This window comes from Hydractinia symbiolongicarpus, chromosome 3 (genome assembly GCF_029227915.1).
Source record: "Hydractinia symbiolongicarpus strain clone_291-10 chromosome 3, HSymV2.1, whole genome shotgun sequence".
Taxonomy (NCBI): domain Eukaryota; kingdom Metazoa; phylum Cnidaria; class Hydrozoa; order Anthoathecata; family Hydractiniidae; genus Hydractinia; species Hydractinia symbiolongicarpus.
In genome coordinates, this window is record NC_079877.1 from 13,199,332 (window position 1) to 13,211,516 (window position 12,185).

The 12,185-nt window shown below is 33.4% G+C and overlaps 1 protein-coding gene across 1 annotated transcript; it reads left to right on the top strand.

Annotated features, from left to right (window-relative positions):
• Window positions 1–580: 580 nt before the first annotated feature.
• LOC130635821 (ankyrin repeat domain-containing protein 40-like) lies at window positions 581–6,377 on the top strand. The gene is made up of 2 exons (XM_057445309.1): window positions 581–747; window positions 3,882–6,377. The coding sequence occupies exon 2, from the start codon at window positions 3,898–3,900 to the stop codon at window positions 4,660–4,662; it is 765 nt and encodes a 254-aa protein (XP_057301292.1). The 5' UTR covers window positions 581–747; window positions 3,882–3,897; the 3' UTR covers window positions 4,663–6,377.
• The last annotated feature ends 5,808 nt before the right edge of the window (window positions 6,378–12,185 follow it).

Below are 12,185 nucleotides of genomic sequence, written 5' to 3' on the forward strand. Positions count from 1 at the left end.
TGTCTTTCCAAACAACAAAAACTTTTATTTCAATTTCTAAACCACGTTGTAATACAGGAGACCGCTTCACTACCTTGGATTCGACTGTTGCCGTAATTTTTGCTTCGTGTGATATGGCATATTCTCAAATTCGCGTTAATTGAATGCATTTTTGATAACCAACCTTGCTCAACCGCGTTAATTAAGTGTCTTCTTCAAAGTAATTTTATTAAACCGCGTTAATTTCATGACCGTCAATTTAATTCGCGTTAATTTCTGGATTCTAGATATAATAGCATGTAACACTGTATTACTGTTATTTTTTTGTTGTTCTTAATTTGAAAAATGCATGTGAAAAGGTTTTAAATGTTTTCCGACAAAAGTTTCAAGGTTTTATTATTTTTTTTAAAGATTTCCATAAAAGATCTTAAACTGACAAGATGGTAAAAAATAGGTTGACCCTTCGCCATCGCATATATCGTATGTGTGCACAAAAAAATCAATTTTGGGGAAATAAATCATAAAAGGTCAATAATCGGTAATAAACTTCCAGCACTTTTTCTAAAAAAATATGATTTTGCGCGGAACTACCCTGGACTCTAATGACCCCGGGGCTTCTCGGTTTTCGCTGGTTGCAGTGCGATGTGCCCCTTCCTAGTTCCAGGAAATCAAATGCAGTTGCAGTAAATTTAGTCCAAGTCAAAGAAGAAACTGCAGAAAGTCATGAAATAATAACACTGAAGGAGGCCATTAAAGGATACCACTGATGTAGGATTCCTCGTATTTACTATTTTAACATTTAGTTGGGGGTAAATCCTGGGGGTAAATTTGCAAGAGCCAGCTAAGCTATAGTTGCACTTTTCTAACATCTCAATGGGTTTACAGCGTATTTCGTAGCTTCACTAGCTAGCAATATAGACCATTTTAAATGTTTACAATTTTTGTGGTAAGCCCTTTTGGCTTTAGCAATTGCATGGCAGGCAAAAAGATGAAGTAAAGAAAAGTAAAGTGGTGGTGGTGAAGAAGTGCGGGCCTGTTTAGTTTAGTGGGCCTGTTGCAAATGTTAAAATTTAGTAGTTGTCACAAAATTTCGTTTTATTTGAGAACAACAACAACTTTGCCACCAGGGCTATTTGCTTGTCAGAAGTGATGACGAATGATATAAAAGCGGTCAATATAAAAGCGGTCATTATAGAACATAAGTGAGGAATAACATTCAAAAGTGTTGCACATAAACCAGCCTGCCCTGATTATGTTGTTCTATATATAAGTAAGAAATAATTTTAAAATGTTGTAAATAAGCCAGCCTGCCTGATTTTGTTCATTTTATAAGTGCCAAATAATAATTTTTAACTGTCCTACATAAGTGCCAAATAATATAACAGGTGTCGTACATAAGCTGGCCTGCCCCAATTATGTCCGTTTTTTTAACTGTTGTACATTAGTCGGCCTGTCCTAATTATGTTGCCCAGATTATATATTTTCTGCCCTGTTTATAAACGGAGCAAGCTGCCATGCATAATCCGAGCAGCGTTCTTAATCTGGACAGGACAATACCGCAGAAAATGCAATCATTTAAACAAGGTCTATAAGGAATGACACTGTGATAACAAAGTCCTTAGCTAACTCTTTTAACACCAGGCTTTTCAAAGTACCTGTTGGCTATAAATCCAGAACTACTAATGCTTGTAGAAAGTCTTAAGGTTACTGTTAAGGAAAAAAGTCACTTGATGAGTAGGCTCAGAAAAACCCTAAGACTTATTTGGTGGTGTTATTTTTGTGAGACGTTGATTTTCCAAAAAGAAAATATAATGAAATAAACACACCATTTTTTTTCACGGTACGTTTTAAAATGGCTTCTTTTTCCGAATGCGTGGTCGCAGACTCCTCGTTTTTCCACCATTACACTCAGCATAAATTAAATTTGAAAAGGTTCCCGGGTTTTTTTTCTAATAACGTTATGAAATTATTAGTAATTATATAATCATTCAAAAAATGCATATTTTTTACCTTCTGTCATCATAATTCGCTAATCAGTAATTTATACAAAAAAATCCAGGGAACCTTTTCTGCATAATTAATCCAGCTTTCCATTACCAAAGTTTCAATGAGCCAATAGAAAGCTTTCAGAAAAAGAGACCACAAATGTAAAGGCATGTATGCGAATATTTTACTAACAAGATATTTGTTTTCGTAGGTGTTATGAAAATTTTCGTAGGTGTTATGAAAATGTGTGAATTGAGTATGCAGAAAGATGATAGAAGTGCGAACTTTTTCTTTATGCTGAATATGCGTGCACACATTCAGAATTATTAATAGACAGAAGTCAGGTTGCAAGTGGCTAGTTACGATGGTACAGTCTATATACAGCAATGCTAGAAGTCGTGTCAGGATTACCGATTCCTTCTTTTTGTGTAAACATTGACGTACATCAGGGTCCTGTCCTTTGTTATTTGTTCGAATGTTAGAAGAAGTTATTGTAGGCAGATGACTTGGTTTTCTTAATGAAGTCGAAGAAAAAAAGGTTTAAAGTGAATGCAGCAAAATCTAAAGTCATGATTAGTAGCATTGCAATCAAGTGTAACCTTGTAGTTGGAAAGTGGCCTTGTGGAATTTGCAGGAAAGGGGCTGGTAATAACTCAATTTTTTGTCAGAGTTGCAAGCATTGGGTACATAAGAAGTGCAGTAGTATTGGTGGAAGGTTAAGAGCTGACATTCAGTTTGTATGCAAGCGTTGCAAAGGTGAGATTATAGAGAATGAAGTATTTCCAGCTTCAATGATGTACAACAGTGGCTCGTTAGAAATAGTTGAGAACTTCTGTTACTTAGGTGATATGTTGGGCAGTGAAGGGGGTGTTGGAAGAAGTGTTACTTGCAGGATAGGTTCTGCTTGGAAAAAGTTCAGAGAGTTACTTCCTTTGTTGACTAGCAGCGTCTTGTCAATTGAGTTAAAACGTAGGTTGTATGAGGCCTGTGTAAGAAATGTTATGTGGTACAATAGCGAGACATGGGCAGTGAAGCAGGAAGATCTTGACCGTTTAGAAAGGAATGATATGAGAATGGTTAGGTGGATGTGTAACGCCAGTCTAAGAGACAGAAAGAGTTCAGATGAGCTAAGAAGCAGGCTAGGTGTCCATAGAATTAAAGATGTTATCCAGATAAGAAGATTGAATTAGCTGGGGCACTTGGAAAGAATGGAGGGGGATAATTGGGTAAGAAAGTGTCGAGACTTAATAGTTCCTGGGGCAAAGCCCAGAGGCAGACCGAGAAAGACTTGGCAGGAGGTTATAACGGACATTAAGCCGAGAATGATGATGATGATATGTTTGAAAATATGTTTTTACATTTTTTACAGGATGTAATTGCATATAATTGACATTATTTATAATATATACAAAAAAGAAATAAAAATCTATCACAAAGCTACACAAAATCAAAAATAAAAATGCTGACTTCAGCAAAAAAATTGTTGACATTTTTAATTGCCATGTGACAGATATCATCCGTACCAAGTTTTATAAGTTGTAACCTAATACAAGGGAAGGTGGGGTAAAGGGGTAAAGCATCCCCCCCACATCTGAGACTACACTCGCCCCCCTATACCCTGGCCTGAATATAGGGTTAATACTTTCTTAACTTTTCAGGCAATTGAAAGTATATACTTATAATCTTAGTTTCCTGTTTTTGAAATTTGTGCTTGTTATAAATTGCAGGTTTTTACTTTTCAGAAGTTCAAACAGTGACATTGGTATAAGTGCCCAAACATATGTTTTATTCAATTTAAAAATTAATTAGAAATTCTTGCTGCCTCAAAAAAATTCCTATCAAAAAGGTTGCATTAGCAGTCAAAAATTTGTCTCATGAAGTATTAAAATTCCTCAGTATATAATTCTTTTTTATAGATTTTTAAATAAAAACATGGATTTTTCTGAGGAAATGAATGAAAAACTGCGAGAAATGTGTTGCATTGGCGAAGTAGACACTGCACTCAACTTGCTTAGAAGTGGTGCCGATATCAATTCACAAAATAAAATGAACGGATGGACATGTTTACACTGGGCTGCTAAACGTGGTCACACCGCCCTAGTTAAAATTCTCATGCATAATGGAGGCGATGCTGATTTAAAAAATTTTAAGGGTGAGACTGCGTACGATATTGCATTAAATAAAGAACTGAAAGAAATCTTATTTAATAACCACGAGGAGTCGAGCACTTCGCAAATTTGTCAAAAAGAGGTACAAGATCTTACTAAAGAGATGAACAATAATAGCGTGTTTAAACCAATTCCAAGTGAGAAGAAATTTGTTCCAAATTATTTAAGTAATCCTGTGTTTCCTTATAATGGCAGACAAAATAATCTTTTTAAGCCACAAGCTACGAATGGCTCCTTTCAAAATGATATACTTAACGAAAGTAAACAACTGAAGGAAATAGGTAATGACGTTGATTCAGAACTAGTTTTGAAAGTTCGGAATGCTGCTTCAGATGAGCAAGATTTTATTGAAATCGAACTCGACAAAAAAAAGTTGACATTCGATTGCTTTATGCAAGTTTGTTGCGAGGAGTTGAATATTTCCAAAGACAATGTAAAAAAGATTCGAAAGCTGCCGAATACGATAATACGCAAAGATAAAGATGTTAGTCGACTGAAAGATTTTCAAGAAATTGAATTAATTTTGTAAAGCTACATTTGATAATTTGTATAAAATAATTGTGGGTTTTGCTATATATTTTTGGGCGTTTATTTGTGTGTTTTTGATATGGTAAGAGATGTTCGTGACATTAAGTATTGGAAATCTACGTGATAAATTTAAAAAAAACCTCCTTTTTTGTATTGGTGTAATGGAATATAACGTCCAATTATCCAACATTTAGAAACGGTAACATACGAAATTATTATTTTTAGGTGCTTTAAACAATGACGACGCAATTTCCTACTTTTGTGCTAAACCCTAAAGTCTGGGTGTGGTAGGCTGATATTTTTTTTTCAACTTCTGAAATGCTCGATAAACTGTAATAAAATTTTGCAAACATTAATAGATTGTCCACAACTTTTACCTCACATTGTTAAATTGTTCAGTCTCGAATTATTATTCATTGATTAGAACCAGTTTAACAGGACCTATAAAAGTGATGTGTGATAAATTATTGTTGAACAAAGTGTGTTGATGCGAGTATATGTTTTATAATTAATAACGAGATGTTAATAACGAGAATTTTTATTTTGAAATATACCACCTTGTCAATGAAAACAGGTGGGTAGAATTTTTTAGTCTGTATTATATGAATATAAGTCAGTGATAAATATAAATATTAGTCACTTATCCAAAATACGGTTACTTTAGACCAACTTTTTTACCGATTAGAAAGTAATTACGTTAGTCGCGAATCTATGATCTTAACAATTTAGCAAGCATTAACTTTCACGAAAAGATAACCTTTCAATGATCAAACCTCAAAACGTATTCTTTTAATATCAAAGCATAAGACTAAAGCTGAAAAAGACTGTTCTTGGGTCGAATTTTGTTTTTGCAAAAATTAACTTTCGCGAATTTGGCCAAATTTTGCGACATTGGTGAAAGTTTCTGCGCTTAAGTTAATACTCAGTATAAACACATACATACTTTTGGGAGTAAAATCTCTAAAACTTAGGAATATAATATAAGACCAAACGATACCTAAATCTCCATTGCTTAATAACCTTTATTTTTTTTTCATACGCAGTTACTTATCATATTGTAACATATGTTGGGCAAGCAATAATGTAAATAAATTAAAAAAAAATTTATAATTAACAAAAGCAAGCTTGTCGTGCAATTTTTGCTTTAGACAGACATGCACAAAACAACACTTATTTCTTCAAATTGGGGCTTTGAACGTCTATCTATTGAATATACATCAAGTTTTACTTTTTATGTATAAAATAAAACAGAACGTAACACCAAAAATGTTTACTACTCAATTTACAACGTAAATATAATACCAGATTTTTAAAAAATGATTATATAGTACCAAATTTTTTTAATAAAATCTAGAACATTTTCAATTAGACATAGGGGACCATACCTTTGGAATTCTTCTTAAAACAAACTTCATTGGACATTTATCTATATTAAAATACCCGTATACGTCTGTCTGTCTGTTTGTCACGCAAAGTGGTAGCTTAGCTGCGCAAGTAGCGAAACGCACGCAATGCGGTATAAAAAGGACGGGCAAGCCCGTGGATTTTTCCATGGGCTAACGACTAGTATTTAATGTTATTGTAACTCTCTTGCTTTTTTATTAAAAACGGGGGTTTATGATAAGTAACCTCGTGCCTTCTTTTTGCTCCCGCCATTTTTGTATATTTGAAGAAATATAATAACCTGTAATATCTATCTAACGGAGAAAATATATCCATCTTTGAAACTTCTTGTGTAACTTCAATATCCGAAAATGCTGGATTGTGTAATAGTTGCAATCCGTTTTTGTTCTGAAATCTGCAACTGTCTGTCTCGAATTTGAATCCAAAGAAAAGGAAATTTTGTTGAATTATAGAGAGATTCGAATAATAGAAGGTATCTCTGGAATTTTCAGGTTTGAAGAATGAAAATTCAAATTGGAGAGAGGGATTAAAGCGAGAGAAAGAGAAAAATCAGAATTATATGAAAGATAAGAAAAAAGGAAAGAATGATCGAGTTTTCTTTGATTTTGTTTTTCTTTTCCTAAGTTTCAGTTATTTATTTGCACAATTATTTATTTATTTACTTATTTATTATGAATATTTACACAGGATGTACACTTCAGTGTTAAATTACTGCTATTATTGCGTATCTTGAAAGATCATACATGCGCTAAATTGCTGAAAATATGTTCAGTTTATGATTTCGTCTTTTTGGAGATTGTCTAAGTCAAGCATACGACTCGCGTCTGTAAAGGCTTTTTTTAAAGGTGCTACGGAACGGCTGTTGGTTTTCGACTTAAGTGACGTACACGAAAGTCGAGCTGATGACGGCGAAAAACAAAAATAGCTATTTTTCCGACATTTATGTAATTTACAGACTCGATAATATATATATATAATTTTTATCTTCTTCAGACTTGCTCTTGTTTTCATCCAGAATGAGCCTTGGGAAATATTTTTTTCTAATATACTTTTCGAAAAAAAATATTGAGCGAGTAAAAAACGCGTTTGCCGGATTTTTAATATGTACGCGGGATATACGGAATGTGAGCATTTTAACCGGTTCGTAGCCCCTTTAAATTTACTCTTAATTTTGTCATTGGGATGTTTTTTTAAAATCTTGTAAATTGTTTCCTTTTGCAACCTTTTTACAAATTATCTCTTCTGACCCACTTTTAAAAACAAAAAGACCTAAATATGTAAATTTGCGGAAAAAATATTTAGACAGGGCCAGTTTTTTCCTCATTTTTTTAATAGAACAAAAGTATCAAACAATCTATGTACTGCACTTAATTAAGAGAAACGTTTTTCTTTGTTTTTCTTTAGTGAGCTTTATAATATAATGCAAGTATAATAAGTATAATACATTATAAGCCTAATCAATCTACAGTATTCTTTCTAATTAACGGACACTCTAAAAGTCGGACATTTCTGCTTAGCGGACACTTTGCCCATGCACCGGCCGTTTTCTGGTTAAAGTCTCATAAAAAACTTTCTAATTAGCTGACACTCAATTAGCGGACACTCTGATTAGCGGACAGTCCAAAAAGTAGGGAGCAGCATACAAAAATAAAGAAAAATTGAATAATTTTATAGTATTTATTTTAAACACTTCGAAACTATACAAGAAATTTCGGCTTTTACAGCCTCAATTTTCTTCGCAAGCCAGTCAATCAACCTTTGTTGCCCATAAAATTATATATAACTGGTATTTCCAGACCATATCCACCCCCACGATTAACCCTCTTTCCACAATCCTCAGCTGTAATTAAAGTGTTTGGGACTTACAAGAACATGAAACATATTTTTGATATGTTTTGTGGCATGTGTCTAACAATGCTTTCGTTTTGTAAAGAATCAGTTCTTATTATTGCTATTGCATTTCCGTCCACCTCGTTAGATGATGGCTCATGCCTGCATTGTGTTGAAACGTGTAGTTCACTGTCTGCAATCAACAATGATTAAGTAGATTGGAGAGTGAGTAGAAAACTGTGTGGTAGAATATCTCCGTAAAGAATCTGGAGTTGGTAAAGAATAGGTTTCATCCGATGAGGGTGATAAAGATTTTGAAAATGATGACGTTGAAGAGAAGATCACCACGCATAAAGCGCTGACCATGGTTGATAGATTATTAAACTTGAAAGATTTCAATATAGAAGAAAGAACTTTTTTATCCTCACTTAAAAAGACAGATTTGAAATTATTCGAGTCAGGAACTTAAAATAACAATCTATTAAAAAAAATTTTCTTCAAGTAAAGTTTTTTTAAAAAATCTTTTCGTTAATTTAGTTGATATTATGATGTTGATGTTTGTTATTTTTTAAAAAAAGTTATATTACGTTCAATTTAGTTGTTTTCTTCTTTTTTCGTGTCTAATCCAGCACGGTACCCGCTAATTTTTTAAGTTACACATTCCGTATACAAAATCGCATTTTCTTCAAATTTTCAGCTTACATAGCAAAACTTTCCAAAAGGCGGACACCTCTAATTAGCGGACACTTTTTTCGTGTACCAACAGTGTCCGCTAATTAAAGAGAATACTGTAGTATAATTGAAATTAGTGCGGCCTCGTCAGTTACTTGCAAATCAAATTTGCTTGACCGACTTTTCGTCTCAATTTCTTGACTATCCGATTCTGCTGACTTGATCATGATGGCTTGTTAAAATCCTCCTCATCTTTATCCCCATCTTCATTATCTAGAATAAGAGATTTTAACTGTATTTATAAGCGCATCAATCAAGCAAAATTTTAATAACAGGGGTACTTCTATTTCACAATAAAAATTGGTGATAGCTTGTACTTCTTGACATTAATTAAGCAAAATTATAGTTAGTAGGAAGCCCTAATGTGTCTTTAAATTCGTCGGTAAACTTTTTTTATAGTCAACAAATTCCTCCCTTTTTACCGACGAATTTTTTCCCGATAAGGTTGCATTGTTTTTCTGCTTAAGTCGACTTTTTTACGGGTTTATCGACTAGTCGCCTAATAATAATAGGCTACGCCCGTCTGCATTTCTTTCTGTCTTCAACAGGCAAAGTGGATGTGTTTATTGTCCTTTAAAGTAGTCGAAAACAGTACTCTAATGGGATTAATTTTTGCGGGGATTAAATTTCGCGAAAATTCGCGAAATGTTCGGGATTAATTGTCGCGAATGAGCTATTTTGAATATTTCGCGAGGACTTAATTTCGCGAAGAGGATCTTTTTTAAAAAATTCGCGAGGACTTATTTTCGCGAATGATGGATATTAAGAAGAATTTTTTTCATTGATGTAACATCTTTATTCACCTCACCATAGACAAAAAAAACGAAAAACTATCAATCGTAGCCTCGTCAATAATGAAGGCATCAAATGCATTACGTTTCATTTCTTCACATTCCCATTCAGAGTCTGAATCGTCATCATCATCATTTGTTTTTTTTAATGTCGTATACCTAATTCTTCTTCACTCAAAGTGGTTATTCCTCTCACTCCATCGTTGTTGACGGTAAAATCAAGCATTGGATCAATGTCATTGAATGGATCAAGACAATCAAGACTTACCAGCTTTTTTTCAACTGCACCAGTAATTCCAGACGTTTTCCATCCACTAAAAATCAATAAGAGGAAAAATATTTCGTGCACTTTTTACATAACGAATTGGCTTGCTACGTGTTAAAAATGTTTTGATTCGGAAATATAGCGTATATAATATATAACATATATAATATATACGTTAAAAAAAGAAAAAAAATCAAATTTTTCGCGAGGATTTAATTTCGCAAATGAGCTATTTTTAAATATTTCGCAAGGATTCATTTTCGCGAATGGCTGTTTTTCAAATTTTTCCCGAGGACTTAATTTTGCGAAAATGGCCTAAATTCGCGAAATTCGCGATATTTAATCCCCGCAAAAATTAATCCCTTCAAAGTATGTCTTATCTCCTGCGTGGGTAACTAGGGACTACCTCGGACCAATCTGGGTAAGTTTTTCAAACCTGGATTACCGAGTCCGTTTCGGAATGGACGGGTTAATGACGTCATCAAAAAACCTTCAAGCCCTAATATCTCTGCGACCGTTTATCAAAAGTACATGATCCTATACATTTTCTTGATCAGCATTTCAAGATCTATATGATGAATGCAACAGGTGTACGAATTTGTGTAGAAATTTTTTTGAAACTTTTGGTAGGGACTTTGCTGACGTCAGCAAAATTTTTAATCCCTCATATCTCCTTAGGTGTTTGTCAAAAACATACGATACTATACATTATTTTGAACAGCGTTTTAACCTCTACACATTACAGACAACAAATAACTAAATTTAACCAATTTTCTTTTTGTATATGCACTGCTGACGTCAGCAAAAACTCTAAAGCAACCTATATTTCCATTGTTCTTCTGCACCTTAGTGGATTTTTCCACGGGCTTTATCGACTAGTCTATATAATAATACGTTAAGTGTGTCTGTCTGTATGTCTGTGACAGGCAAAGTGGATGTGTTCATTTTTCTTTGATTTAGCCGAAAAAGTTATGTCTCAAATGTTAAATTATCTGACGTTACGGCGCGACCTCAATATTAAGATTTTGACGTCAATATCTTATATTAAATCAACGAAGCCGTTTCAGTGCACTTAAAACTTTGAGGCCAAATAACTTGGAAACGAGGCTTATTGAGTAGTCATTCAGATGATTTTAAGTATGTCTTAGATGATCTTATCGAACGTAAAGAATATATTCTACCACATGCATAATACCTGTATTATGCATTGCTCGACAAGGTATTGTTGCACCACCACCACCAGACTGAAAACCCTGGTAAGATTTTTTTGTTAATTCCAATTTTAAATGCTGTTTTGAAATTTGTGCTAATAGAAGAGATGTTTTAATAATAGCCATGTTTGAAATTTAATTTTTTTTAATTCGACACAATTCTTTTCTGTTTTCATTCAAAATATATTTTTCGTGTTAACCTTCAAGTGGATGTGTTAAGGGTTATTCAACTATCTTTTCATGTTTTCTTCATCAGCGCTTTAAAATCAAATTTATTCGTACGAGTTTTTGCGTACATTTAATTTGGCGATGGTCATTTTTACTTTTTTTTCAGTTCAATGGCATACATATTTTTTAACAAAATATCTACATCATCATCAATATCGTGATAGTCAATTATATTATAAGTTGGTGCAGCATTGACCACATTCACGATATTTGGAACGTTTGGATATTGTTAAGAATTAAAAGAGACCATTAGCAAAACACAGAAACAATTAAATTCTTTGTACCTGATAAATCACCCAGAAGATCAAATAAAATGGGAAAATTCATATGGATCAAAAGTCTATGCAATATGACAACACCAAAGGTATTCACAAGGATATATTTAGGCGTACTCGAGTACTACTTTCCGTTATCAAGTTTGTTTACACGAACCTTATGGTAAACACAGCATACGGAACCTATTTAACTTCATCCCTTTTATTCAAATACCGCGAAAAACAATAACAAATACCTTAAGATGTTGATAACGATGCCAACCTTTTTTAGCTTAGTAGTTTATTTGTAAAACGCAGTATGAAGTGGGACAACATAGTACTTCCCTTTACAATGTTTTATCACAAAAACATCTTTGAAAAAATTATACTCACGCAGCATAACTTAAGTATACTCGAGTGTTTCCGCCTCTTCTCCTTCTCTTTTCATTCGGATGAAAAATAACAAATACCTTGAGATGTGAATTATAATGCCAATTTTTTTAGCGAGTGAAAATATTTGCGTAATGCAATATGGCGTAAACGGAGTAGAAGAAGTTAATATTAATAAAAAAATGATAAATCAAACAAAAAATATAAGTATTTGGGAGCTAACAAAATTTTAAAAAAATGATAAAATTTGTGTTGGGCTATATTGGATGAAGTGTATTCTCGATCGGATTTTTTTGTCCAAATCTCTCTTGTTAATCCAACCAGACTTTTTATGCTGGATGCCGGTAACGTATATTTACTCTGTTATTCCCTTCGTGGGATTAAAGAAGAGGCGAACGTTATTTTGTGGAAGCCACAAA

What these genes read in the sequence shown, in the direction of transcription:
- LOC130635821 (XM_057445309.1), top strand. Translation starts at nt 3,898, where the DNA reads ATGGATTTTTCTGAGGAAATGAATGAAAAACTGCGAGAAATGTGTTGC.